At 41.4% G+C, this 27,414-nt stretch overlaps 1 protein-coding gene across 1 annotated transcript in view; it reads right to left on the bottom strand.

The window, feature by feature from the left end:
• LOC113913063 (sodium/glucose cotransporter 1-like) overlaps positions 1–26,922 on the bottom strand; it is a 65,803-nt gene extending 38,881 nt beyond the window's left edge. Inside the window, 4 exon segments of the mRNA XM_035723990.1 lie at positions 15,812–15,871; positions 17,103–17,210; positions 22,387–22,455; positions 26,734–26,922. Coding sequence (XP_035579883.1) covers positions 15,812–15,871; positions 17,103–17,210; positions 22,387–22,455; positions 26,734–26,856 — 360 coding nt within the window. The 5' untranslated portion in view covers positions 26,857–26,922.
• Positions 26,923–27,414: the final 492 nt, after the last annotated feature.

Genomic DNA, 27,414 nt, shown 5'->3' with positions numbered 1-27,414 from the left:
GGAGAAGCAATAGTACTGTCTTCAAGAAGCCTGGAACCAAGCTTTCTGTGTAATCTCCTGAATGCAGAAGGAAATCCAGCTAACTGAACAGGTCTAATGATGACAAATCACTTTTATGAAATAATCCGCAGAGCAAAATCAAATGCCTCATCACATACTACAAATGTAACAAGTGCTCAGGAGAGACAGAACTTGACTCAACAGCTCTTGGACCTGGTCCTCTGTGCCCCTGCTCTCGTGCACGTGCTGGCTGTCCCCAACAATTCTGTTCACTTTTTAAAAAAATAATTCTTTATTGTTATGTTAATCACCATACATTACATCATTAGTTTTTTTTTTTTTTTAAGATTTTATTTATTTATTTGAGAGAGAGAGAATGAGAGATAGAGAGCACGAGAGGGAAGAGGGTCAGAGGGAGAAGCAGACTCCCTGCCGAGCAGGGAACCCGATGCGGGACTCGATCCCGGGACTCCAGGATCATGACCTGAGCCGAAGGCAGTCGCCCAACCAACTGAGCCACCCAGGCGTCCACATCATTAGTTTTTGATGTAGTGTTCTTTTGTTTGTGCATAACACCCAGTGCTCCATGCAGAACGTGCCCTCTTTAATACCCATCACCAGGCTAACTCATCCCCCCACCCCCCTCGCCTCTGGAACCCTTTGTTTTTCAGAGTCCATCGTCTCTAATGGTTCGTCTCCCCCTCTGACTTACTCCCCTTCATTCTTCCCCTATCTTCTTCTACTTTGTTTTTCTTAACATATATTGCATTATTTGTTTCAGAGGTACAGATCTGTGATTCAACAGTCTTGCACAATTCACAGTGCTCACCATAGCACATACCCTACCCAATGTCTATCACCCAGCCACCCCATCCCTTCCACCCCCCACCACTCAGCAACACTCAGTTTGTTTCCTGAGATTAAGAATTCCTCATATCAGTGAGGTCATATGATACATGTATTTCTCTGATTGACTTATTTCACTCAGCATAACACCCTCCAGTTCCATCCAGTCGTTGCAAATGGCAAGATCTCATTCCTTTTGATGGCTGCATAATATTCCATTGGGTATATACACCACTTCTTCTTTATCCATTCATCTGTCGATGGGCATCTTGGCTCTTTCCACAGTTTAGCTATTGTGGACATTGCTGCTATAAACATTGGGGTGCACGTACCCCTTCGGATCCCTCCATTTGTATCTTTGGGGTAAATACCCTGTAGTGCAATTGCTGGATCATATGGTAGCTCTATTTTCAACTGTTTGAGGAACCTCCATATTGTTTTCCAGAGTGGTTGCACCAACTTGCATTCCCACCAACAGTGTAGGAGGGTTCCCCTTTCTCCACATCCCCGCCAGCATCTGTTGTTTCCTGACTTGTTAATTTTAGCCATTCTGACTGGTGTGAGGTGGTATCTCATTGAGGTTTTGATTTGGATTTCCCTGATGCCGAGCGATGTTGAGCACTTTTTCATGTGTCTGTTGGCCATTTGGATGTCTTCTTTGGAAAAATGTCTGTTCATGTCTTCTGCCCATTTCTTGATTGGATTATTTGTTCTTTGGGTGTTGAGTTTGATAAGTTCTTTATAGATTTTGGATACTAGCCCTTTATCTGATATGTCATTTGCAAATATTTTCTCCCATTCTGTCGGTTGTCTTTTGGTTTTGTGGACTGTTTCTTTTGCTGTGCAAAAGCTTTTTATCTTGATGAAATCCCAATAGTTCATTTTTGCCCTTGCTTCCCTTGCCTTTGGCGATGTTTCTAGGAAGAAGTTGCTGCGGCCGAGGTCGAAGAGGTTGCTGCCTGTGTTCTCCTTTAGGATTTGGATGGACTCCTGTCTCACATTTAGGTCTTTCAACCATTTGGAGTCTATTTTTGTGTGTGGTGTAAGGAAGTGGTCCAGTTTCATTCTTCTGCATGTGGCTGTCCAATTTCCCCAACACCATTTGTTGAAGAGACTGTCTTTTTTCCACTGGACGTTCTTTCCTGCTTTGTCAAAGATGTGTTGACCATAGAGTTGGGGGTCCATGTCTGGGCTCTCGATTCTGTTCCATTGATCTATGTGTCTGTTCTTGTGCCAGTACCATACTGTCTTGATGACGACAGCTTTGTAATAGAGCTGGAAGTCTGGAATTGTGATGCCACCAGCTTTGCTTTTCTTTTTCAATATTCCTCTGGCTATTCAGGGTCTCTTCTGGTTCCATACAAATTTTAGGATTATTTGTTCCATTTCTTTGAAAAAAGTGGATGGTATTTTGATGGGGATTGCATTGAATGTGTAGATTGCTCTAGGTAGCATTGACATCTTCACAATGTTGGTTCTTCCAATCCATGAGCATGGAACGTTTTTCCATTTCTTTGTGTCTTCTTCAATTTCTTTCCTGAGTATTTTAGAGTTTTCTGAGTACAGATCCTTTGCCTCTTTGGTTAAATTTATTCCTAGGTATCTTATGGTTTTGGGTGCAATTGTAAATGGGATCGACTCCTTGATTTGTCTCTCTTCTGTCTTGTTGTTGGTGTATAGGAATGCCACTGATTTCTGTGCATTGATTTTATATCCTGCTACTTTACTGAATTCCTGTATGAGTTCTAGCAGTTTTGGGGTGGAGTCTTTTGGGTTTTCCACATACAGTATCATATCATCTGCAAAGAGTGAGAGTTTGACTTCCTCTTTGCCGATTTGGATGCCTTTGATTTCTTTTTGTTGTCTGATTGCTGTGGCTAGGACTTCTAATACTATGTTGAATAGCAGTGGTGATAGTGGACATCCCTGCCGCGTTCCTGACCTTAGGGGAAAAGCTCTCAGCTTTTCCCCATTGGGAATGATATTGGCTGTAGGTTTTTCATAGATGGCTTTTATGATATTGAGGTATGTACCCTCTATCCCTATACTCTGAAGAGTTTTGATCAAGAAAGGATGCTGTACTTTGTCAAATGCTTTTTCTGCATCTATTGAGAGGATCATATGATTCTTGTTCTTTCTTTTGTTAATGTATTGTATCACGTTGATTGATTTGTGGATGTTGAACCAGCCTTCCAGCCCAGGGATAAATCCCACTTGGTCATGGTGAATAATCCATTTAATGTACTGTTGGATCCTATTGGCTAGTATTTTGGTGAGCATTTTTGCATCCATGTTCATCAAGGATATTGGTCTGTAATTCTGCTTTTGGATGGGGTCTTTGTCTGGTTTTGGGATCAAGGTAATGGTGGCCTCATAAAACGAGTTTGGAAGTTTTCCTTCCATTTCTATTTTTTGGAACAGTTTCAGGAGACTGGGTATTAATTCTTCTTTAAATGTCTGATAGAATTCCCCTGGGAAGCCATCTGGCCCTGGGCTTTTGTTTGTTGGGAGATTTTTGATGACTGCTTCAATTTCCTTAGTGGTTATAGGTCTGTTCAGGTTTTCTATTTCTTCCTGGTTCAATTTTGGTAGTTGATACATCTCTAGCACCCATTTCTTCCAGGTTAGATAATTAGATAATTTGCTGGCATAGAGTTGCTCATAATATGTTCTTATAATTGTTTGTATTGCTTTGGTGTTGGTTGTGATCTCTCCTCTTTCATTCATGATTTTGTTGATTTGGGTCTTTCTCTTTTCTTTTTGATAAGTCTGGCCAGGGGTTTATCAATCTTTTTAATTCTTTCAAAGAACCAGCTCCTAGTTTCGTTGATCTGTTCTACTGTTCTTTTGGTTTCTAGTTCATTGATTTCTGCTCTGATCTTTATGATTTCTCTTCTCCTGCTGGGTTTAGGCTTTCTTTGCTGTTCTTTCTCCAGCTCCTTTAGGTGTAGGGTTAGGTTGTGTATTTGAGACCTTTCTTGTTTCTTGAGAAAGGCTTGTATTGCTATATACTTTCCTCTTAGGACTGCCTTTGCTGTATCCCAAAGATTTTGGACAGTTGTGTTTTCATTTTCATTGGTTTCCATGAATTTTTTTAATTCTTCTTTAATTTCCTGGTTGACCCATTCATTCTTTAGTAGGATGCTCTTTAGCCTCCATGTATTTGAGTTCTTTCCGACGTTCCTCTTGTGATTGAGTTCTAGTTTCAAAGCATTGTGGTCTGAAAATATGCAGGGAATAATCCTAATCTTTTGGTACCGGTTGAGACCTGATTTGTGACCTAGGATGTGATCTATTCTGGAGAATGTTCCATGGGCACTAGAGAAGAATGTGTATTCTGTTGCTTTGGGATGGAATGTTCTGAATATGTCTGTAAAGTCCATTTGGTCCAGTGTTTCATTTAAAGTCTTTATTTCCTTCTTGATCTTTTGCTTAGATGATCTGTCCATTTCAGTTAGGGGGGTGTTAAAGTCCCCCACTATTATTGTATTGTTGTCAATGTGTTTCTTTGCTTTTGTTATTGATTGCCTTATATAATTGGCTGCTCCCACGTTAGGGGCATAGATATTTACAATTGTTAGATCTTCTTGTTGGATAGACCCTTTAAGTAGGATATAGTGTCCTTCTTCATCTATTACAGTCTTTGTTTTAAAATCTAATTCGTCTGATATAAGGATTGCCACCCCAGCTTTCTTTTGGTGTCCATGAGCATGGTAAATGGTTTTCCACCCCCTCACTTTCAATGTGGGGGTGTCTTTGGGTCTAAAATGAGTCTCTTGCAGACAGCATATTGATGGGTCTTGTTTTTTAATCCAATCTGATAGCCTGTGTCTTTTGATTGGGGCATTGAGCCCATTTACATTCAGGGTAACTATTGAAAGGTATGAATTTAGTGCCATTGTATTGCTTGTAAAGTGACTGTTACTGTATATTGTCTGTGTTCCTTTCTGATCTATGCTGCTTTTAGGCTCTCTTTTTGCTTAGAGGACCTCTTTCAATATTTCTTGTAGGGCTGGTTTTGTGTTCACAAATTCCTTTAGTTTTTGTTTGTCCTGGAAGTTTTTTATCTCTCCTTCTATTTTCAATGATAGCCTAGCTGGATATACTATTCTTGGCTGCATATTTTTCTCGTTTAGTGCTCTGAAGATATCATGCCAGTCCTTTCTGGCCTGCCAGGTCTCTGTGGATAGGTCTGTTGCCAATCTAATGTTTCTACCATTGTAGGTTACATATCTCTTCTCCCGAGCTGCTTTCAGGATTTTCTCTTTGTCTCTGAGACTCATAAGTTTTACTACTAGATGTCGAGGTGTTGACCTATTTTTATTGATTCTGAGAGGGGTTCTCTGTGCCTCCTGGATTTTGATGCCTGTTTCCTTCCCCACATTAGGGAGGTTCTCTGCTATTATTTGCTCCAATATACCTTCTGCCCTCTTTCTCTTTCTTCTTCTTCTGGTATCCCAATTATTCTAATGTTGTTTCGTCTTATTGTATCGCTTATCTCTCGAATTCTGCCCTTGTGATCCTGTAGTTGTTTATCTCTCTTTTTCTCAGCCTCTTTATTTTCCATCATTTGGTCTTCTATATCGCTGATTCTTTCTTCTGCCTCATTTATCCTAGCAGTTAGTGCCCCCATTTTTGATTGTACCTTATTAATAGCCTTTTTGATTTCGACTTGGTTAGATTTTAGTTCTTTTATTTCTCCAGAAAGGGTTTCTCTAATAACTTCCACGCTTTTTTCAAGCCCAGCTAGTATCTTTAAAGTCATGATTCTGAACTCTAGGTCCGACATCGTACTAATGTCAGTATTGAGTAGGTCCCTGGCAGATGGTACTACCTGTTGTTCTTTTTGCTGAGGCGATTTTTTTCATCTTGTCATTTTGTGCAGAGGAGAACAGATGAATGAGAGAACAGAATGCTAACAGGTTAACAACGTCTCCAGCAACTATACTCTATACAAATCAGAAAAGACCTGAAACCAGGGGACAAGAAAGGGAAAGAAAGAAGAGAAGAAAAAAAAAGGAAAAAGAAAAAGATAAAAACAAACAAAAACAGAAGAAAACAAAAAAAAAAACAGAATATGATCAAATATGATCAGGCTAGTGCATAGATCAGTGCCACACACTAGCTTTTGGGCATATTTTGGTCTGTTAGAAGAAAGTGCCTGCTCAAATTTTAAAGGAAGAAAGACTTATATATGTACAAAATAAGGGTTGATACAATGAAGGGATGGCAGATGACTGTAAAGATGAAAATTATAAAAGATTTTATAAAAGGAATTGATAAGATAATAAGTTGTTCTTAAAAAGAAAGAAGAAGATTTAAAAAGAAAAAGAAAAAAAAAGGGAGAGAATGTGATCAGGCAGAAGAATAGAACAACGCCATACACTAGTGATTTAGGGTATATTTTGATCTGTTAGAAGAAATTGTATCTCAAAATTTTAAAGAGAGAACAACTTATATATATATGCCAAAAATAAGGGTAACTACTCTGAAGGGATAAAAATATTAGTCTAAAAATGAAAAATAAAAAATGTTTTTTTTAAAAAAGGGATTGATAAGATGTTGTTTGAAAAAGGGAAAAAGAAAAATTAAAAAAGAACAGTTAAAAAATTCACTTTGAAAAACTAATGAATTATGGTAAAAAAGCCATGAATTCTATGTGCAGTATTCCCCTTGGTCTTCGCTTGCTGGCTGTTCGTGCTGATCTTCTGGGGGAGGGGCCTGTTGCTGTGGTTCCCATATGTCTTTGCCGGAGGCGGAATTGCCCCGCCCTTGTCCATCCGGGCTAAGCAAGCTGCTCGGGTTTGCTCTCAGGAGCTTTTGTTTCCTGCAAGCTCTCGGTACAGCTTTGGAGGACAGGGCGAAAATGGTGGCCTCCCAATCTCCGCCCGGAGGAGCTGAGAACTCAGGGCCCCGCTCCTCAGTGCACCCCCAGAGAAAAGCAGTCACTCCCGTCTCCCCGGTCTCCGGCCGCACTCTGTGCTCACCCGGCCTGTGATCGAGCGTTTCTATGCCTGGCACCCGACCCCATGTGGAATCTCCAAACCCAGCAGATCCCTGCGGTGCGCTCCCGTGCCGCTCCTCCCAGGGGAGGAAGGAGAGTCTCCCCAGCTCTGCCGCTTGTTGGGTCCCTGCTGGAGGAGCAGTGGCCCGACTGGGCCGCGGATCACAGTTTATGGCAACCCCGAGCTGAGAGCCTGCGCCTTGGCTCCGTCTCTGCAGCTGGCTTCCCCGCTCCGATACCTGGGAGCTCTGCAGCCCTCAGGCACCCCCGGTCTTTCTGTGACCCCGAGGGTCCTGAGACCACACTGTCCCGTGAGGGTTCCACCCCTCGCTTAGCCACTGGAGCGACGTCCCTCAGCGGAGCCGGCTCCTAAAAGTTCTGATTTTGTGCTCTGCGGCTCTATCACTTGCCAGAAGCTGCCGACAGAGGCCCCCTCCCCTGCCGTCTATCCTCCCGAATATTGCCTCGGATTCACTTTGCACGTCCTACCTTCCAGAAAGTGATCGCTTATCTGTTCAGAGAGTTGTTACTCTTCTTATCTTTGATCTCCTGTTGATTTCGTAGGTGTTCAGAATGGTTTGATCCCTATTCAGCTGAATTCCTGAGACCAGACGAAATCCAGGTCTCCTACTCCTCCACCATCTTGCTCCGCCCAATCCTGTTCACTTTGACTTCCATTGTCTCGGGCTGTGGGCACCCCATGTCAGGGAGTGTGCCTCTTTGTTCATTAGATTCCTGGACCCAGGCACAGTGCCTGGCTCATGGTAGGTGAATGAATAATAGTTAAATGTATACTGTTCCACCGCCTGTCCTGAGTATCCTCATGTTCACCTGCTCACATGTCTATTTTAAGTTCTACCTCAAATTCCATCTGCTTTATGAAAACTTACCTGCGGACTTCACAGGGACCACGTGTCCTCTCCTAAACACCTAGGACTTTAATATATTCACCTTCTGTTTGGTTCTTAATCATACACTGCCAAATATGGCTCTTTCTCAGTGATGTTCTAAGCTGTTTTACACTTGCGGCTTGAATTCGTTTGCCAGAGCTGCTGTCCCAGAGTGTAGCCGACCGAGGCCTTAAGCAGTAGAAATGTTACTGTCTCACAGTTCTGGAGGCTGGAAGTTCAAGGTGTCAGCAGGCTTCGTTCCTTCTGGGGCCTGTGAGGGAGGGGGGCCGTTCCAGGCCTCTGTCCTTGGCTTGTTGGTGGCCGTCATCTCCTTGTGTCTTCCCTTCCTCTTTCCTCTGTATGTCTCTGTCCAAATGTTCTCTTCTTATAAGGTCTTCCTAGATTAGGCCCACCCTAATGATCTGATTTTAACTTAATTACTTCTTTAAAGACCTTATCCCAATATGCAGTCCCAATCTGAGGTAATTTTCCTGGGCTTATGGCTTCACCACTGCAGATGCTAGGCTGTAGGGCAAGTAAGCCTTCCACATTTTTAATGCCTCTCTACAAATATTTAAAAATTTTCAACTTGGGGCGCCTGGGTGGCTCAGTTGGTTAAGCAACTGCCTTCGGCTCAGGTCATGATCCTGGAGTCCCGGGATCGAGTCCCACATCAGGCTCCCTGCTCAGTGGGGATCTGCTTCTCCCTCTGACCCTACCCCTTCTCGTGCACTTTCTCTCCCTCATTCTCTCTCTCTCAAATAAATAAATAAAATCTGTAACAAAAAAATTTTATTTTCAACTTGTTTTAACTTATTTTATTTAAATTAGTTAACTTTTAGTGTATCTTTAGCTTCAGATGTAAGGCTCAGTAATTCATCAGTTACATTTAACACCCAGTCCTCATTACATCACATGCCCTCCTTAATGCCCATCACCCAATTATCCCCGTCCTTCCCCACCTCCCCTCCCACAACCCTCAGTTTGTTTCCTATAGTTAAGAGTCTCCCATGGTTTGTTTCCCTCTCTGATTTCATCTTATTTTATTTTTTCCTCCCTTCCCCTACGATCCTCTGTTTTGTTCCTTAAATTCCACATATGAATGAAACCATATAATTGTCTTTCTCTGATTAACTTATTTCACTCAGCATAATACCCTCCAGTTCCATCCACGTCGATGTAAATGGTAAGATTTCATCCTTTTTGATGGCTGAGGAATATTCCTTTGTGTATACATACCACATCTTCTTTATCCATTCATCTGTTGATGGACATCTGGGCTCTTTCCATAGTTTGGCTATTGTGGACATTGCTGTTATAAACATTGGGATGTAGGTGCCCCTTCAGATCATGTTTGTATCCTTTGGGTAAATACCTGGTAGTGCAATTGCTGGGTCTTCGGATAGCTCTATTCAGTGAAATTCTCCCATTTTAAGCGTAAAGTTTGATGAGTTTGGGAAAATGTACACAGTTATGTAATCACCACCATACTCGAAATATTAAGCATTCTTAACACCCCCCCCCGAGCCCCCTAGGATTTGCAATCAAGGCCTCCACCCCACCCAGTATCAGCTGTCCCCACTGATTTGCTTTTTCTAGAATTTTAAATAAACAAAATCATATACTATGTACTTTTTAATGTCCTGCTTCTTTCCCTGGGCTGATGTTCTTGAGACTCAGCCACATGGTTGCAGAATGCCTTTTTAGTGCTGCTTGGTATATATACCATGTTGCGTGCTATGTGTCCACTCTCCTGCAGCAATCTAGATTATTTCTAGATTTGGCTAGTAGGAACATAACTGCTATGAAGCTTCACATACAGATTTGTGTGTGGACATGTGTTTTCATTTCTCTGGGGTACATAAAGCTCTAGATCTTGGGAAATACTGGCTGGGTGGTCAGGTTTAATTTGTGAGGAAACTGCCAAACTGTCCTCCCAGACGTGGCTGTGCCATTCTGCATTTCCTCGAGAAATGTATGAGTCCCAGCTGCCCCACACCCTTTCCAGCTCTTGTTAGTGTCAGTCTTTCTCCTCTTAGGCATTCTGGTACAGCGGTCTCTTATCCTACGTAGCGTTTTCCTAATGATCACTTGTAGTGAGCATCTTTTCATGTGATTATTTGCCATTTGTCTATTTTCTTTGGTGAAACAGCTATTCAAAAAATTTTTTTACTGAGTTTTAAGTTTTTTTCTTTTTTACAGACAAAATACATATTGTGGATATAAGTCTTTTATTGTAAATATGTTCTAAAAATATTTCCCCCCAATCTCTAGCTTGACTTTTCATTTTCTTAAAAATATCTTTCAAAGAGTCAAAGTTTAAAATTTTATTTTGAAGTCCTACACATCAATTTCTTCCTCTGTGTGTGGTTTATGCTTTTTGTGTCCTAGTTGAGAAATCTTTCCCTACTTAGTCACCCTCTTTTTTTTTGGCACTAAGTTTTTAAAAATTAAGGTGAAATTGACATATAAATATTAGTTTTAGGTGTACAAATAATGATTTGCTATTTATATACATTTCATCTACATTTAAAAAATTTTTTATTGTTATGTTAATCACCATACATTACATCATTAGTTTTTGATGTAGTGTTCCATGATTCATTGTTTGTGTATAACACCCAGTGCTCCATGCAGAGCGTGCCCTCTTTAATACCCACCACCAGGCTAACCCATCCCCCCACACCCCTCCCCTCTAGAACCCTCAGTTTGTTTTTCAGAGTCCATCATCTCTCATGGTTCGTCTCCCCCTCTGATTTACCTCCCTTCATTCTTCCCCTCCTGCTATCTTCTTTTTTTTTTCTTAACATATATTGCATTATTTCAGAGGTACAGATCTGTGATTCAACAGTCTTGCACAATTCACAGCACTCACCATAGCACATACCCTACCCACTGTCTATCACCCAGCCGCCCCATCCCTCCCACCCCCCACCACTCCAGCAACCCTCAGTTTGTTTCCTGAGATTAAGAATTCCTCATATCAGTAAGGTCATATGATACATGTCTTTCTTTGATTGACTTATTTCACTCAGCATAACACCCTCCAGTTCCATCTTCATCTACATTTTTGAAGAGTACTTTTGCTGGATATGGAATTCTTGGTTGACAGATTTTTCTTCCTTTCAGCATTTGAATATGTCATTCAAATATTTCCTGGCTTCCATTATATCTTCCATTTATATCTTATCCATTAACTGTACCATTTCTCCCCTGCACATAATGTGTTCTTTTTCTTTTGCTTCTTTCAAAATTTCTTCTTTTGAAGTCTGACTATGATGTAAACCTAAGTGTAGCTTTTTGTGTGTTTATTGGTGTTTGTTAAGCTTTTTATATCAGTAAATTCCAAACTTAGAATATTTTCAGTTATTATTTCTTCAAAAATTTTTTTTCCTGCCTCTCTCTCTCTCTTTTCTTTCTGGGATACCAAGTACATGCATGTTGGACTGTTTGATATTTTATCATAGGTCTCTGTGGTTTTCTTCCTTTTTCTTCAAATATTTTCCCTTCTGTTCTTTCTCCTGGGTAATTCCTATTTTCCTCAAGTTCACTGATTTCTCTCATTTGCCATCTTGTTTGTGCTGTTGAGGTCCTCTTGTGACTTTTTCATTTCAGCTACTGTGCTTTTCAACTCTAGAATTTCCATTTGGTTCTTTTCTATAGTTTCAATTTCTCTGTTGAGAGGCCCTATTTGCTTATTTATTGATATCACACTTTCTTTTACTTCTTTGAACGTATTTATAATTGTAGGTTTGAAGTCTTTGTTAAATCAACATCTGGGCCTGGTCAGAGTCAGTTTCTATTTATTGCTTTTTCTCTTGAAGTCTGGGTCACATTTATAATTCCATTTCTTTGTATGTCTAATTATTCTTGGTTGCAGACTGGCCATCATCAATCATATGATATTGCATTCTAGAATCTGTTTTGTTCTGAGGATTGCTGTTTCTTGTTTTTGTAGGCAATTAATCTGCCTGGATTCAAACTGCAACATCTTTCATGCCATCCCACCTCCCACCCCCATCCTGCAGTGTGTAGCAGCTGATGTCTCTGCTTGTTTTTTTTTTTTTTTTTTTTTTCTTAAGCTTTTAGCTGCTGCTAATTTAGCCTGGTCTGGAGATTTTCCCTGCACTTGAGTAGTCTGGCAGTCAGTCAGGGTTTTGTGCAGAATTTATATACAGATTTGGAGGTTAATCCTCTCTTTGGTACCTTTGTTTTTAGAGTTCCCACATAAATTTCCTGTTGTTTTGTCAGTCCTCTGTTATGAGCAAGACTTCTGCTATCCACTGCCTACATTGTGTGGGCTGGGGAATGTACTCAATCCTAGGCACTATAAAGTCACAGATCTCACAGGTGCAGCTCTATCTCTGCAGGGTAGAGCTCCCTCAAGTTTCTGTCTTTTTTTGGTTCCCTGGGTTCTCATGCATGCATACATTGGTGGTCAGCCAGAGATTTAAGCTTTTTCCAGCTCACTTTAAAATCTTTCTCTATCTCAAAGACATAAAGACATCCTATACTTCCTTATGAAGTTTAAAATCTTTTACCTTTCCTGTTTAAGTCTTTAATCAATCTAAAATTATTTTTGTGTAGAATAGGCATCCAGTTTGATTTTTTTCATATGATAGTCAATCGACCCTCCTTTCCTCAGTGATCTGCAGCACCACTGATGTCATAAATCAAATGTCCATATATATGAGTCTTCCTGGGTTATTTTCCTCTTTCACTTGTTAATGTTTTTATCCTTTTATCAATATCATACTGTCTTAATTACTATAGCTTTATAGTAAGTCTTGATATTTGGTAAGGCAATCCTTATTTTTCTTTGATAGGAGTATCTGCTATTCTTATGCGTCTGCATTTTTGCATACATTTTATTTCTTTTTTCCAGCTTTATGGATATATAATGACATATAACACTGTGTAAATTTAAGGTGTACAACACGATTTGATATACATATACTCGTGAAATGATTATCACAGTAAGGTTAGTTAATATATCCAACACCTCATGTCATTATCTTTTTTTTTAATACTGAGAACTTTCAAGATTTACTCTCTTAGCAATTTTTAAGTATATAATATGGTATTGTCAATGATAGTCACCATGTTAATTTTCAATTCCATTTAGCCACTCTATGCCTTTTGATTGAAGAATTTAATTCATTTATATTTAAAGTAATTATTGACACATAAGGGCTTACTAATGCCATCTTATTGTTTTCTGGTAGTTTTGTAATTCCCTTACTTTCTTCCTCTCTTGCTGTCTTCCTTTGTGAACTGATGATTTTCCTTAGCAGTATGCCTTCATTTCCTATTTATCTTTTGTAACTTTTTGCTTTTTGGTTACCATGGGGTTTACATAAAACTTCTCATAGATGTAACAGTCTATTTTAAGGTGTTAACTTTGATCACATACAAAAACTGTACCCTTTTACTCCCCGCCCCAAACAGGTTATGTTTTTGATGTCACAATTTACTTTTTATATTATGTATCTATCAACAAGTAATTGTAGCTATAGTTATTTTTAATACTTTTGTATTTTAACCTTTAAGCTGGAGTTAAGTGATTAACATACCATCATTTTACAATATTTACTACTCTGAAATTGACTATATACTTACCTTTATCAGGGTATTGTTTATTTTCATATTTTCATGTTACTAATTAGCACCCTTCCATTTCAGCTTGAAGAACTCCTTTCAGCATTTTTTGTAAGACAGCTTTGGTGGTGATGAACTCCATCAGCTATTGTTTGTTTGGGAAGGTCTTTATTTCTCCTTCATTTCTGAAGGACAACTTTATCACATAAGGTATACCTGGTTGGTAGTTTTTTTTTTTTATCACTTTGAATATATCATACCACTCTCTCCTGGCCTGCAAGGCTCCTGCTAAGAAATCTGCTAATAGCATTATGGGGGGTTCCCTTGTATGTGAGGATTTTTTCTCTTGTTGTTTTTAATTTTTTCTCTTTGATTTTAGACAATTTTATTAAAATGTGTTTTGGGAGAATATAGTTTTGGGTTGAAATTGGGGGGACTTATGATCTTCATGATCTTGGATATCTAAATCTCTCCCCTGATAACTTCTAAAATGAAGTTATTTCTTTAAATAAGCTTTCTGTTCCTTTCTCCTCTCTTCTTCTGGGAGCCCTATAATGTGTGGGTTGTTTCTCTTAATGGTATCCCATAGTCTCATAGGCTTTCCTAACTCTTTTTCATTGTCCCCTTGACTGAATAATTTCAAATGACCTGTCTTCTACTTCATAGATTCTTCTGCTTGATCCAGTCTGCTCCTTATGCTCTGTATTGCACTTTTCATTTTATCCATTGTATTCTCCCACCCCAGAATTTGTTTATTTTCATGATTTCTATCTCTCTGTTAAACTTCTCATTTCCGTCTCATATTGTTTTCCTTATTTTATTGTCTTTCTGTGTTTTCTTGTAGTCACCAAGCTTCCTTCAAACAACTATTTTGCATTATTTGTTAAACAGATTTCAGATCTCTGTTCCTTTAGAGTTGGTTACTGGAAAACTGTATTCCTCTGGTGGTGCCATGTTTCCTTGATTTTTCATGTTCCTCAAATTTTGTAGTACTGTCTTTGCATTTGAGGAAGCAGTCACCTCCTCGTCTTTACTGACTGGTTTTGGAGAGAAATACCTTCTGTAAGCCTTGCTAGAAATTCTGAAGCTTTCTCAGACCTTTTCTGTGGATATACCTGTTCCACACTTCTTGCTTCTTTTGGGGGGGGCAATTTTAAGTTTATATATCTTCTCTTGATCCTGCAAAGCCAGCCCAAGTTCTGACAGCCTCTCCTTTGCTTGCTTTCCCCAGGGCAATGCCGAATGCTCAAGTTTGTGTGCTTTCTCCCACTTCCACACAGTCCGGTTTTCTGTGAATGCTAACTTTCTGCAAAAAAAGACTTGTTCTTTCCACCATCAGGGATGCACAAAAGGAGCTGGCCACAGGATGGAGGTGTAGGTGGGTGACGTGTGTGGCATGTCAGGGTGCCCTTGGGCCAACTGGGGGGATCTGTAGGTGAGGAGACCCCAGTAGCTCACTGGCAGCCTTCCTGATAAGTCTGCAAAGTGGTCAGTAGGATCTGTGTTCCTCTGATGCCATCTGAGAGCCCTGGCTGCTGTTCTCTCAGCCACTCCCTACCCTACTCCCCCAGATGTGTAGCACACTTCTATATTCTGGATGGGGTGAGAAAGAAGTGGGTCTTCTTTGCAGACTCCTGCACACCTGGATACATGGACATTTACTCCCATGCTCTCAATTTCCCCTGTGGGAGAAATCTCAGGCTGAGAAGGTCTCTCTTGGCAGTAAGCTGTGTCACCTTGGGGGAGGGGTGACATAGGTACACTGAAATTGTTCCTCTCATTTTCTTTAATACGTCTAATCTTGGATTTTCTTTTTCTCCAGCAGTGTGCTAGAACTTCTCCAGTGGATTTCTGGACTTCTACAAAGGCCCTCTTATCTATGGGTGATTGTCTAAATTGGTGTTCTTTGAGGGAAGACAGTAGAAAGCTCTTATTCCACCATGTTGATGATGTCAGTCCACATGTCTTCACAGATATGCAGCCTAGAGGGTCTCTGTCTCTCTCAGCTGGACACTGACATGTCTTTATCCCCTTATCTCCTACATACCTTTTAGAATCATGTCAAGTTCCTAAAAAATTCTGTTTGGATTTTGTTTGGAGTTTCATTCCAAGTACAGACCAATTTGGAAAGAACTAACATTTTTAGGATATTGTCTTCCAGTCATTAACATATTTGTTCTCTTCATTTATTTGGGTCTTATTTTTAGATAAAGTTTTAAAACGTTTTCTATAAAAGCCCTAAAAAGTGGACCCTTGAATAAGGCCTGGAGTGTAGCAGTGAGCAATTACTGGTATCTGTGTACCCAAGGCAGAATGATGTTATTTCAGGCATTTCTCAGGATTTAGGGAAGTCAGTACAAGGATCAAAAGACTGAGAAATTTAACTTGTCCTCCAGGATGTTTTTATGTACACATGCAGTATTTGTAAGAAAAAATATTATAGAGAACAGATTAACTGATAATGGACACTTACCCCAGCTTTAATGTAAATAGGAGAAAATACCCAACCAAGAACACAGAGCAGAAATGGAGCCTGAAAGCAAGAAGAAGAATTACATCAGGGTCTCATCTAGGCCAAGCTCTTAAATGAGATGCAATCTTGGTGACTATCTGTTTTGAGACTAACAAATGTATCAGTACTGGGGAAACTTACAAACAAAAGCCCAAGTGGACACCTTCCAGTATAACAAACTACTTAAGGCACTTGATCTTTGCCTATGAAAGAGTCATTCTTAATTTTGGGGGGTTAACTGAACCAGTTTTCAGGGGATTTATTTTTAATTTATTGCTTGCCTACTTCCAAATAGGACTAAAGGTGGCTTATCTATATAAAGATAGTTAAAAAAAAAAAAAAGAAAAAAATCAGAAACCATTCAGAGAAATGGGGGAGAAGCTCTACCAAAATTTCATACAAGTTACTGAAATTAAGTAATTAATTTGGCTCTGGCTTTCTTACAAAGAAGGGGTAAGGTAAGCTGAATATATAAAGCAGATGCTAGTAAATTCTGAGAGGTAAATTGTGGTAAAAATCAGGGCTTCCTGCTAGGTTTGACATCGACTCTGCTAGAATTATCCTTTATTTTTGTAGAAAGACGAGACTCAGAAAGTAGGGAAATTTCTGATTTATCCAGAAAAGTCACATGACTTATACAGAGATAAATTAATAAGCCCAAGACTTATAAATTCACTTATATTGAACTTATATAGTGAACAAATTCTATGTCCTACAACAAACATATCCCACAGATTAAATAACTAATCCATTCATAAGTTTTATAGTTGAAACCTGGTATTCTTAATAGGTCAATTAGGAGTTTTGCCATAATTAGCTGAATATCTTGAAGAGCTCAGTTAAGCCAATTCTCAATACATACTGCATATACATACATATATGTACACATGTATATACATATATATCTGTAAGTATATCTAAACACAAATGTATATGTACACATATACTTAAATGTTAATATGATCTTTTCTCTTTTCCATACTTGATTAGTCTCCTAATAGCTCTTTGTTCACTGTGTTGCTATGACCCTTGGAATGTAAACATTCTCTGTCCCTTCATTAACTTTAATAACTAAGAAGAACAAAAACTGACACAGGCTTTTTGAGAAATCAAAGACTTGCTTCCTTTCTTCCATGTCTTCTCCAGAAGTCTTCAATATTTACTGGAGGTTGAAAGCAAGTTTTTATGTCTGTGAGTTTTATTTGGACAACGGTAAAGAGGGAGGTTAGTGGTTGTACAAGGTATTACTCACGTTCCACTCAAAGGCCCCAACAGCAATCCCTGAAGTTGCTCCTATTCCAGCCAGGTCCATAAAGTGGCTACTGCCAATATTCGAGGCAAAAAGAGAAGCACCTATCTGAAAATCAAAAGGCAATCACCTATCAGAACTCTGAGTCCAACTCCAAGAAATGATTTTCACAAATGTAAACTCAAACTGAATTTTCCACTTTCTCAAAAGGGACATTCTCTGGGCAGAATTCCCCTTTGTGTTTCTTCTACCCAAACCCTAACCATAAATTAGAAGCCCAGTGAGGAGGGAGAAAGGGAAAAGAGAAGGATGGCTATCCTTATGGAATCACCCTTCACCTGCCCCAACGGCTTCCTGGCGGTTCCCTACTGCAGAAATATTAGCAGAGTGTGATTTCATCATTGTTTCAAATAATTTAAAAATATCAACAATTTAACTAATTAGCTGTAAGAGACTGGTTAGAATACTAAGGTACATTAATATGATGAAATACAATGTAGCGGGATGCCTGGGTGGCTCAGTCGGTGTGGTGAAGCGTCTGCCTTCGGCTCAGGTCATGATGATCCTAGGGTCCTGGGATCGAGTACCGCATCGGGCTCCCTGCTCAGTGTGGAGCCTGCTTCTCCCTCTGCCTGCCACCCCCCCTGCTTGTGCTCTCTCTCTGACAAATACATAAATAAAATCTTAAAAAAAAAGAAATACAATGTAGCATACAGAAAGAATAAAGGAACTTTTCATTAAACAATAAGGTAAGCAGTATGTATAACATAATTTCATTAAAATTTTATGTGTGCATCTTACACTTGTGGAAAATATGCATGGGAGTGATTCTGGCTATATATATGTATATATATAGACATATAACAAAATATTTCTGGAATTGTGGTTATAGAGATGGAATGAGAAGAAAATTTCAAGTTCTATACTTAGACTGTAACTTTTGGGTTTTTTACAATCAACATCTGTTACTTTCAAAAGAAAAAATCCTAGAGGTATTTAAATGAGCAGAATCTCTCCTTACCAATAATGCTTTTTGGTTGAGTAGAGATAGCCACTCCGTTCAAAACCAAAATCCAAATATTATGCTCTTGACATGAGATAGATTTAAAACCAAATTATCAAGAGAGGCTGCAAATAACAAAACCTTTTAGGTAAAAACAAACAGACACCCCAGCATTGACAATATTGACATAAGAAAAAGTAACATTCAAGACCAAAAGCATTAAACAGACAGAGGGTTTTTTTTTAATAAGTAAAAGGTAAAATGCACTAATAAGACATAGTTGAGAACATACAGACACCAAATACCTTAACAGCGACAATTGTAAGGCAAAAAAAAAAAAAATAAGTCTTAGAAGTGGCACATATAAGTACTCAAGTAATACTAGTTATTTTGTTATTAAGAATGTTCACTACAGGGGCGCCTAGATGGCTCAGTTGGTTAAGCTGCCATTAAGCATCTGCCTTTGGCTTGGGTCATGATCCTGGGGTCCTGGGATTGAAGCCCCATGCCGGGCTCTCTGCTCAGTAGGGAGCCTGCTTCTCCCTCTTCCCCCTGTTTGTGCTCTCTCTTGCTACCTCTCTCTTTCTCTCAAATAAATAAATAGAAAATCTAAAAAAAAAAAAATGTTCACTACATTTACCATAACAGTGAAAAGTTATATACAATCTAAATTGCCCAATAAGATGGTGTATAAATGATGGAATGTTCATATGATGTAACACTATGCAACTGCATATAAGTATAAAATAAATCCACCTATCTATGTTTTATAGATGTCGGAAGATACTAGCACATGATTAAATTAAAAGGTAGGTTTAAAAGGCACCATTCATTAATTCAATAACTACTAATAAATGTTCATTGCCAACTATGTCCAGGCACTTTTCTAGATATTAGGGATACACTAGTGAGTAAAGTAGACAAAAATCCCTGCCCTCAGGGCGCCTGGGTGGCTCAGTTGGTTGGGCGACTGCCTTCGGCTCAGGTCATGATCCTGGAGTCCCAGGACCGAGTCCCGCATCGGGCTCCCTGCTCAGCGGGGAGTCTGCTTCTCCCTCTGACCCTCACTCCTCGCATTCTCTCTCTCTGTCATTCTCTCTCTCTCAAAAATAAATAAAATTAAAAAAAAAACCCTGCCCTCATGAAGCCAACATTCTTTTGGGAAAAAGAGAATAAACAAAATAAATTAGAGGATTATTTTAAAGCTATTTATTTATTTATTTATTTATTTGAGAGAGAGAGCATGCACATGCACCTGAGTGGGGGGAGGAGCAGAGGGGGATGGAGATAGTGGAGGGAGAAAGAAGAGGAGAGAGAGGAAGGAAACGAATCTCAAGCTGAGTGCGGAGCCCAACTTAGGGCTCAATCCCAGAACACTGAGATCATGCATGACCTGAGCTGAAACCAAGAATTGGACACTTAACCGAATGAACCACCCAAGCACTCCAAGGATTATCTTATAGCATGATAGACAGCGATAAGTCCTACAGAGTTAAAAAAAAAAAAAAAGGTGGGGAAGTGGATAGGAAGTACTGGGAAATTGGGTGGTCAGGGTAGACTGTCTGAGAGAAGAGCTGAGGAAGATCAGAAGAGGTGGGGAGCAAGCCATGGGGATTCTGGGGAGAGTGCTCCCGCTGAATAGAGCAGCAGGGGCAAAGGCCCTGAGGGAGAAGCACAGCTGGGTTGTTCAAGGACACTGGATAGAGCTGGGGACAGGCATCTGAGAGGCAAGCTCAGAGAGGTAACGAGGTGCAGATCATCTTTGCCCTACTATATGCCATTGTAAGCAGTGGGGCTTTCTTTCTGGGTGACATGGGAGCCCCAAGAGGGTTTTAAGCAGAGAAGTGACATGGTTTGGCTTGACTTTTAATAGGCTCCTTTTAGCTGCTCTGCTGTGATTGGGTATACAAGGGCCAAGGTAGAAAGAGGAGGTCCAAGAGGCTGTTACAATGAATCCAGGTGAGAGACAGCAGCAGCACAGACCTGGAGGTAGAGTTGATGGGAAGCGGTCAGATTTGAAATTTATCTTTTAGATCGAGTCATAGGATTTCCTGATGGATGGGATATTGGGTATAAGAGAGACTAAAGCGTCTAACAAGACTCCATGTTTGTCAACCCGAGCAACCAGAAGGATGGACTTGCTATTCGGGAGACAGGGAAGATGGTGGCAGGAGCAGATTTGTGGAGGAAGGTCCAAAGCTCCCTTTGGGACTTCTTCAGTTTGGGATACCTGACAGACTCCTTGAGTGCAGGTACTGAATAGTGCAGGAGTCACAAGCAAGTCGAGTTCATGGGAGGGACCTGGGATTTGTTAGCATGTAACTGGTATTCAATGCCATGAGCTAGAGGAGTTGCCGAGTGTGTGAGTGTAATTGGAGAGAAGTGGTCAGGCGTGAGCCCTGGGGACCTCCAGCATTCAGAAGCAAGAGAGATGGGGGAGAGCCAGCCAGGGAGACTGACCATTAGCAGTTGGGGAGGCAGCTGGAAAAGAGGAGAGAAAGGCGACAAAACAGGGAGGGAGGGAGGACGGAGAGTCTCAGAGTTTCACCACTGCCAAACCAGCTGAGATGAGGACTGGGAACTGGCCACAAGAGTAAGCCATGTACAGTTAAAAAAAAAAAAAAAAAGGAAAGAAAGAAAAAGAAAGAAAAGATAAGTCATGTGGCGAGCCTTGACAAGAGCAATTGATACCCATCAGATATCTGCTAATTGAAGAAGAATATAAAACAAAAAAGAAAGCCAGAGTGGCAAAAATCATTCTTCTAATTCAATTTCCCTTAATAACACCATAGTATATTTTGCTCATTAAGCAATAATCCTAACAACGAAAAGAGAAGCCACAGCAAAGAAATTAATAAATCATAAGATATATAAACATCGGGAGGCCAAAGCATGTTAGTGTCTCCTGGAAAACCATTACAAGCGTCAGTTACACAAGATAATGTGGGAAGCACACTGCCGTTTCTCTGGGTACAGAAAACATGATTTCAGGTCTAAGGGAGGCTGAGGCAAAAGACTGGGGGCCATACAGCCCAGGAAGAGACTGTGTTGCTAGAATCCTCCACAGAAAAATAAACTAAGGGAGGAGGCCCATTGCAAATATTTCTTTGCTGCATTCAATCTCTTTCTAAACCAGGTTTATAAATAAAAAAAGAAGATTCAAGTATAATTCAGAGAGTTGACACCAGGAAACCACTTTTCCCCAAATCTCCCAGCTAAGAGGCAAAGCTATTTCTGCCAGGTTGTTGGATCCATCAGAGTTAATAAGTGTACTTTCCTCGTCCCTTTGAATAAAGGCACCTTCTCCTCCCGAGACAAGACTTCTCTCTTTGAAGCGTTACCCCAGTGTGAAAAACCAAATCTTTGCCATAAGACTGGTTAACATTTGGGGGCAAAGAATATTAGTGAGTAAGGGCCCACTTCTTACACAATGCTCTAAATGTAGCTTACACTCCTGTGTAGGAAATGCAGGCACATTTTTTTTACATAATAAGCTATAAAACAGCCCTGGCTCAGGCTTGACTAGGGTCCTCAACTCTGGGCCCTGCTAGTTACCCACATCCTCCTTCTCCCTGGGGTACCCCTACCCACTCCATCATGGGCACGGGGTCATGGACAGGCAGCTGCCTCTGCTGCTGGGGGATTTTTGAGGCACTCCTCTTGGATGGAATCACTCAGAAAAATGAATAAATTATTTAATACATAAAAGACAAAAAATGTTTCTACTCCACCTCCCTCCATCCAGCATCATGCAGTTCCACACCTCCAAGCTTTGGCATATGCTGTTCCCTCTGCCTGGAATACCCTCACACTCTACCAGCCAAACACCCACTCCACCTCCACATCCTGCTCGAACAACCCAACCTCTGTAAGGCCTTTCCTGTGTTGCACCATCGCCACCTAGCAAGCCTGAGTTTACCTTTCATCCGTACCTGCCCTGCGCACCTCCCACCAGACTCACTGTACTGCACTGAAACGTGCTATGATTTGCTGGATACACATCCAACTCCCATTCCAGAGTGTTTGTTTCCAGAGGGCAAGACTGTCTATTTCCAACCTGTATCCTGGAACCTAGAACAATGCTTTGTACATACGAGGTACCTCATAAATGGTTAGTGAATTAAACTGAATCACATGGAAACCTTCAGAGTTATGCAAACTCTAATGGAATGACTCTCCCAAATGAGCAACTTCAAATTATTTTGGGTATGAGACATCTACATTAAAGTAACAGAGAAATTCACGTGTGGCCCCCCAACGTGGATTGCCACACTCGAGGCATTGCCACCATGCTAGATTGTGGCCAGCCAGGAAGATGTCTTCTACTGTCCCGCGAATGCCTGACAGGATAGCCTTAAAAACAAAGAAATACAAGAAACAAACTGCTCCAAAGACACCAATCTCTCAAACCATCACCTTCACTTTTTAGCAGAGATCGCCAAATCCATTCTCCCCTTCTTCCTTTTTAGGAATAGAAGCCCCTACCCACTGAGTTACAACAAAGGCTCATGGCTGCCTAGCTGGAGGCTACAGTCTCTTTCAGGTCTGACTGCATGGACGTTTCCATTTCTCTACACTCTTGGGAAAATAATATTGCTTTAGTCTTTCCCAACTAGTTAACCAGTGCCATAGTCTCCGGCAGAGTCTGGGAGATAAGTGGTTAGCGAATGTCTGGATCAGTCAGGAATGGCAAATCTGAACATGTGCCTAGCTTCTCCCAGGACAGGAGTCACTCTGCCATCACTATGGTGTCCTTCCAACACATCCACGTCCTCTTACTCAGGCTCCCAGCTCTGATTCCCAGACTCCGATGTGGTGAAAAGACAATCCTGCGGATTTCCTGGATTGGGTAGAACCAGCACAACCTAAGGATGACAGCTAGTTGACAGTGTTTCCGTGGGAAGAGTGAACTTAAAAACTGCCATCTGAGGTATCTGCGTTATAGTGGGGTCCCCTTGCATCATAAAGCCTTAAGCCACAGAAACAACTCTCCAAATCAGACGCTTTAAGTTAGTCTCACTTCATCTATTCACTAAATATTTTAAAGGGCTTGCTATGTGCAGAGTTGAACTTTTCTAAGGAAGGTATCAGCTGTAAAACTTTTAAAAGGAGTTTCCATGAATAAAAGCATCCTCTCTTTATGGAAAGAGAGGACCAGACAGTAAGAAGAGGAGATCCTGGGAAGAAGGTGGCGTAGGTGTCTGTCCCTGCCTCTTCCTTCCTCCGTGCTCTATTTCTGGAATAATAACACAACCACAGGGGCATCTGGGTGGCTCGGTCGATTAAGCGGCTGCCTCTGGCTCAGGTCATGATCCCAGGGTCCTCGGATCGAGCCCCATGTCTGGCTCCCTCCTCGGCGGAGAGCCTGCTTCTCCCTCTCCCTCTGCCTGCCATTCTGCCTACTTGTGCTCTCTCTCTATCCCTCTGTCAAATAAATAAATAAAAATCTTAAAAAAAAATAACATAACCACAGCAGCCAGGTTGGTGGGGAAGAAGATACAGCCAACACTTTCTCAAAGATCTTTGGGCTGACATTGATAAAAGAGAAAACAAACCAAAAAAAGTGTAAGTTTTCCCCCCTTGACCATCCTGTAAGAGCCAAGGCACCAGCAGCAAAGACTAAGATTTCCCAGTTCCCTGGGGCCTCAGCAGACAGGAATTGATGAATGCTTGCAGAAAGGAGTCCCATCTGTGCGAATGTGGGCAATCAGTTCAGTGAGAAAAGGGTGGTTTAATAACTGGAAGAAAAGAAAGCTAGACTCATGCATCACATCATATATAAAAATAAATTTCAGATGTCCTAGAGATTTAAATATGACAAAAAACTATAAAATATTAGAAGAAAATTTAGGATAATATTTGTATGACCTTGGAATGGGAGAAAAATTTCCTAAGCAAGGCAGGAAATCTACAAGATACAAAGGAAAAGAGAGATAGTTGGCTTCCTCAAAGTTAACAAAAGCTCAAATGACAGAAAGACACCATTAACAGTTCAGACCACTGTTCTCAACCAGAGGTGGTTTTTGCCCCATCCACCCAGGGAATGTTTGGCAATGTTTGGAGACATTTTTGGTTGTGAATGGGTAGGGGTCGGGGATACTTCCAAGCATCCTGTAACATATAGGACAGGCGCCCACAATGAATTATCTGGTCCCAAATATCAGCAGTTGACACTGGTCTGGACAAATGATAGCTTGGGGAAAACATATGAGCAAGTCAAATGACGGAGAAGTTGATAAAAGCAAAGTCAAGCAACCCAAATACAAAATGACAAATAAACTGGCTACTCACAGGAGAAGAAAATCCATGGACAATAAACTCATAAAAAGATGCTCAACCTCACTAGGAGTCTAGGAAGTGCAAATCAAAACTACAACAACAAACCACTATTCACCCATCAGGCTGGCAACACACATACACACACACACAAGCAGTAACAAGCAAATCTTGGGGGAAAAGAGCATGATCATACCCTGCCTGTGAGAGAAGTAAAGTAAATCTCAATAAGCTTTGGGGGTTGGCATTTAGTAACATCTACTAAATTTCAGGTAAACGTATACTTCTGACCCAGCAGTTCTAATTTCGGGAATCCACGCTACACAGATTAAAAGCATCAATACATCAAAAACCACACCTGGCAACAATCTAAGTCTCAGTATGGAAGAGGTGAAGAGTACACATGTTTGTAGGACTACTAGGCAGCTAATAAAAACATAAGCTGAATCTCTATCTATTGACCTATAGGACTCTCTCCATATATAGTAAGTGGGGAAAAAAATGAGCTGCAGCGTAACGTGTATGATATGATCACATCTCTGTAAAGACAAAAGACAAAAACTCCACATATGTATCCGCATGCTTGCGTACGCACCGAGAAAGGGGAGGAAGGGTACACGACCCATGGTTACCTCAGAAGGATGGGCATGGATGGGGGAAGAGTAGTAATATGCCTTATGTATGCATCTTTTTACTTCTTACAATGAGCATGTAATACTTTCCTAACTAAAAACAATATATGATTTTCAAAAAGAACAAATGGAAAGATACTAATATAAAGAAGGAAAAAGACTGAAGCATTCTGGGTAACTGTGCATGTTTTATGGCTCCCAGAAGAACAGAAGGAACAGCAGGTTTCTTTTGGAAATGACCAGATGGCTCACTAGTCCTCTGACCTTGACCAGACTTAGGCCCCAACCAGGCCTGGAAGAAAGCTGGGTGGGGGCTTCCTCATTCAATACGAGCACTAGGGGAAGGATCCCAAAACAAGTACTTGTTACTCAGAGCCCCTGTGTCCATAGGTCACTTAGAAGTATGTTTCTCATAATTGAGGCCAATTTTTAAAAAATCTTTTGTTTGAATGAGCTGGATAAATACCCCGGATTTCTCCTTTATGTTTGGAATAAAGGGCCTATATTTTCTCTTTTGGTATAAAATTCTCTTAATAGGATGGAGACCTTGACTTCAGTACTCTATCTGCTTACTAACAGCATAATGACTTACTGTAAGCCCTCAAACGGAGGGGCCAATGATGGCACTTTGAAAGGCCAGACTCCGCACAGTAAGATCCTGTTTGTGATCTGGTGAAATGTCTCAAAGTAAAGGTCACATGGGCATGAAAAGCTTCAGCTGGGTGGGGGCCACCCAGAATGAGGACTTTCCCACTGGTTAGTGAATGGTGGCAGTCACCAGACACTCCTGCTTGGTGAAGCAGGCCAGGCAGAAGCTTCTGACCATTAACAGCTTACCCGAGGGGTGACACCATGACACCAGCCAAACCTTTCATATCCATCCGATCTTTAACTGGAACACAGGCAGGCTCCTCCTAGGCAGGGCCTGTCTTTGGGTAGTATGGTTAAAAGACCTGAGTGCTTATATGCTAAGCTCTAGTGGGCATACGGCAGTAAAGGAGACATGGTCTCCGGCCTCTTAAGAGACCCTGGAGGAAGAAACAACAACAACAACTTTTCATTCAAATTTAGAGGGAATGCTTAGAGCCCTAAGTTACATGTGACCTTTGAGATTTTGCTAGCAAGGCAAAGGGGTTAAGCTCATGGGTCAGATCAGGCAAATCTAGGGTTGAACCTGAACACAATCATTCCTTGGTTGCTACTGAACCTCTTTGAACCTCAGATTCTTCAACCGTGAAACTGGAGGGAATGACAGTATATTATTCACAGTGCGGTTGTGAGGATGCGGTGAACTTAAAGCACTCAGGACAGACCTGGCACACCCAAGGTCCTAATCAGCATTAGCTGTCATTATTACCACCACCATCATGATGATCATAACACTGACTGCTTGCCAAACACCTCTTAGGTTCCAGGCAGCAGGCACAGGGGGATTTGGGCCTGCTTGTTTATTCGGGAGGTGGGGAGGAAACGTGGGGTTAGTAGAGGATGGCTCCGTTACTGAGGACCTGCCTTTATTTACTCTTGGCTGGAAGGGAGGGGAGGAGCTGGGCAGAGGGAGAAGGGAGAGGTCTCCTCGGAGGGCTATGCACAGGCCAGGACAGGGATGGGAGGGTACTGGGGTGGGGTGGGACGCGAGGTGGGGACCAGGTGACTGGCATGGAGCGGGTCAAACCCAGCCTGGTGTCCAGGGCCCTGCCCTCCCCTCCGAGCCCCGACGTACCCACAGCCTGATGCCCAGGACCAAGAGGAAGTACAAAACCATCACCAGGATGTCTAGGTCGCTACTGACACTGGAGCCCAAAGTACTCCAGCTTGAGATGTTGTCATTCCATGAAAAGCCCATGGTGGCGCTTCCGCCAGGCGAGCACTGCGGGCTGTCAGAGGAGGTGGCAACGGCCTTGGCTTTGGCTGTGACTCCGCCGCCGCCGCCGCCTGCAGAGCATCCCGGGAAGGGCCGCAGGGCAGCCTGGGAGTTCCCGGCAGGCCCCGGCGCCCAGCACGCCCGGATCCCCCCAGGCTGCGGATGCTTCCTTAGTGGTTGGTCTATTGAGTGAGAAAACGAAAAGCCCTTCGTCACTGCTGTTCCAGGCACAACGGCCCCCGCTGTGTGGACTGCACTCCCTTTATGGGGAGACTGTGAGTTGGGCTGAGGGTGGGGCCAAGCGTGAGGCTACAGAGGCAGGATCGGTTCACAGTGTATCTTTCTGAGCCACTATGAAGCCTGGGGCAAAGTGAGAAGCCCGTGATCCTGCCTCTGTCTTTATTTACGATTTTCACATTTGGTTCATTGTGGACTTGTGTTAATTTGGATTTAGTAAAACAAGTACCTTGGAATACTATTTCTCCTGAGTCCTGAGTTTTTCAGTGCCCCCTTAAAGTTTGCACCACGGGAAATGCCTCA

Source organism: Zalophus californianus, chromosome 14 (genome assembly GCF_009762305.2).
Source record: "Zalophus californianus isolate mZalCal1 chromosome 14, mZalCal1.pri.v2, whole genome shotgun sequence".
In the NCBI taxonomy this organism is placed as follows: Eukaryota; Metazoa; Chordata; class Mammalia; order Carnivora; family Otariidae; genus Zalophus; species Zalophus californianus.
The sequence above is the reverse complement of the archived record's forward strand: the minus strand, read 5'-3'. Positions and strand labels throughout refer to the sequence as shown.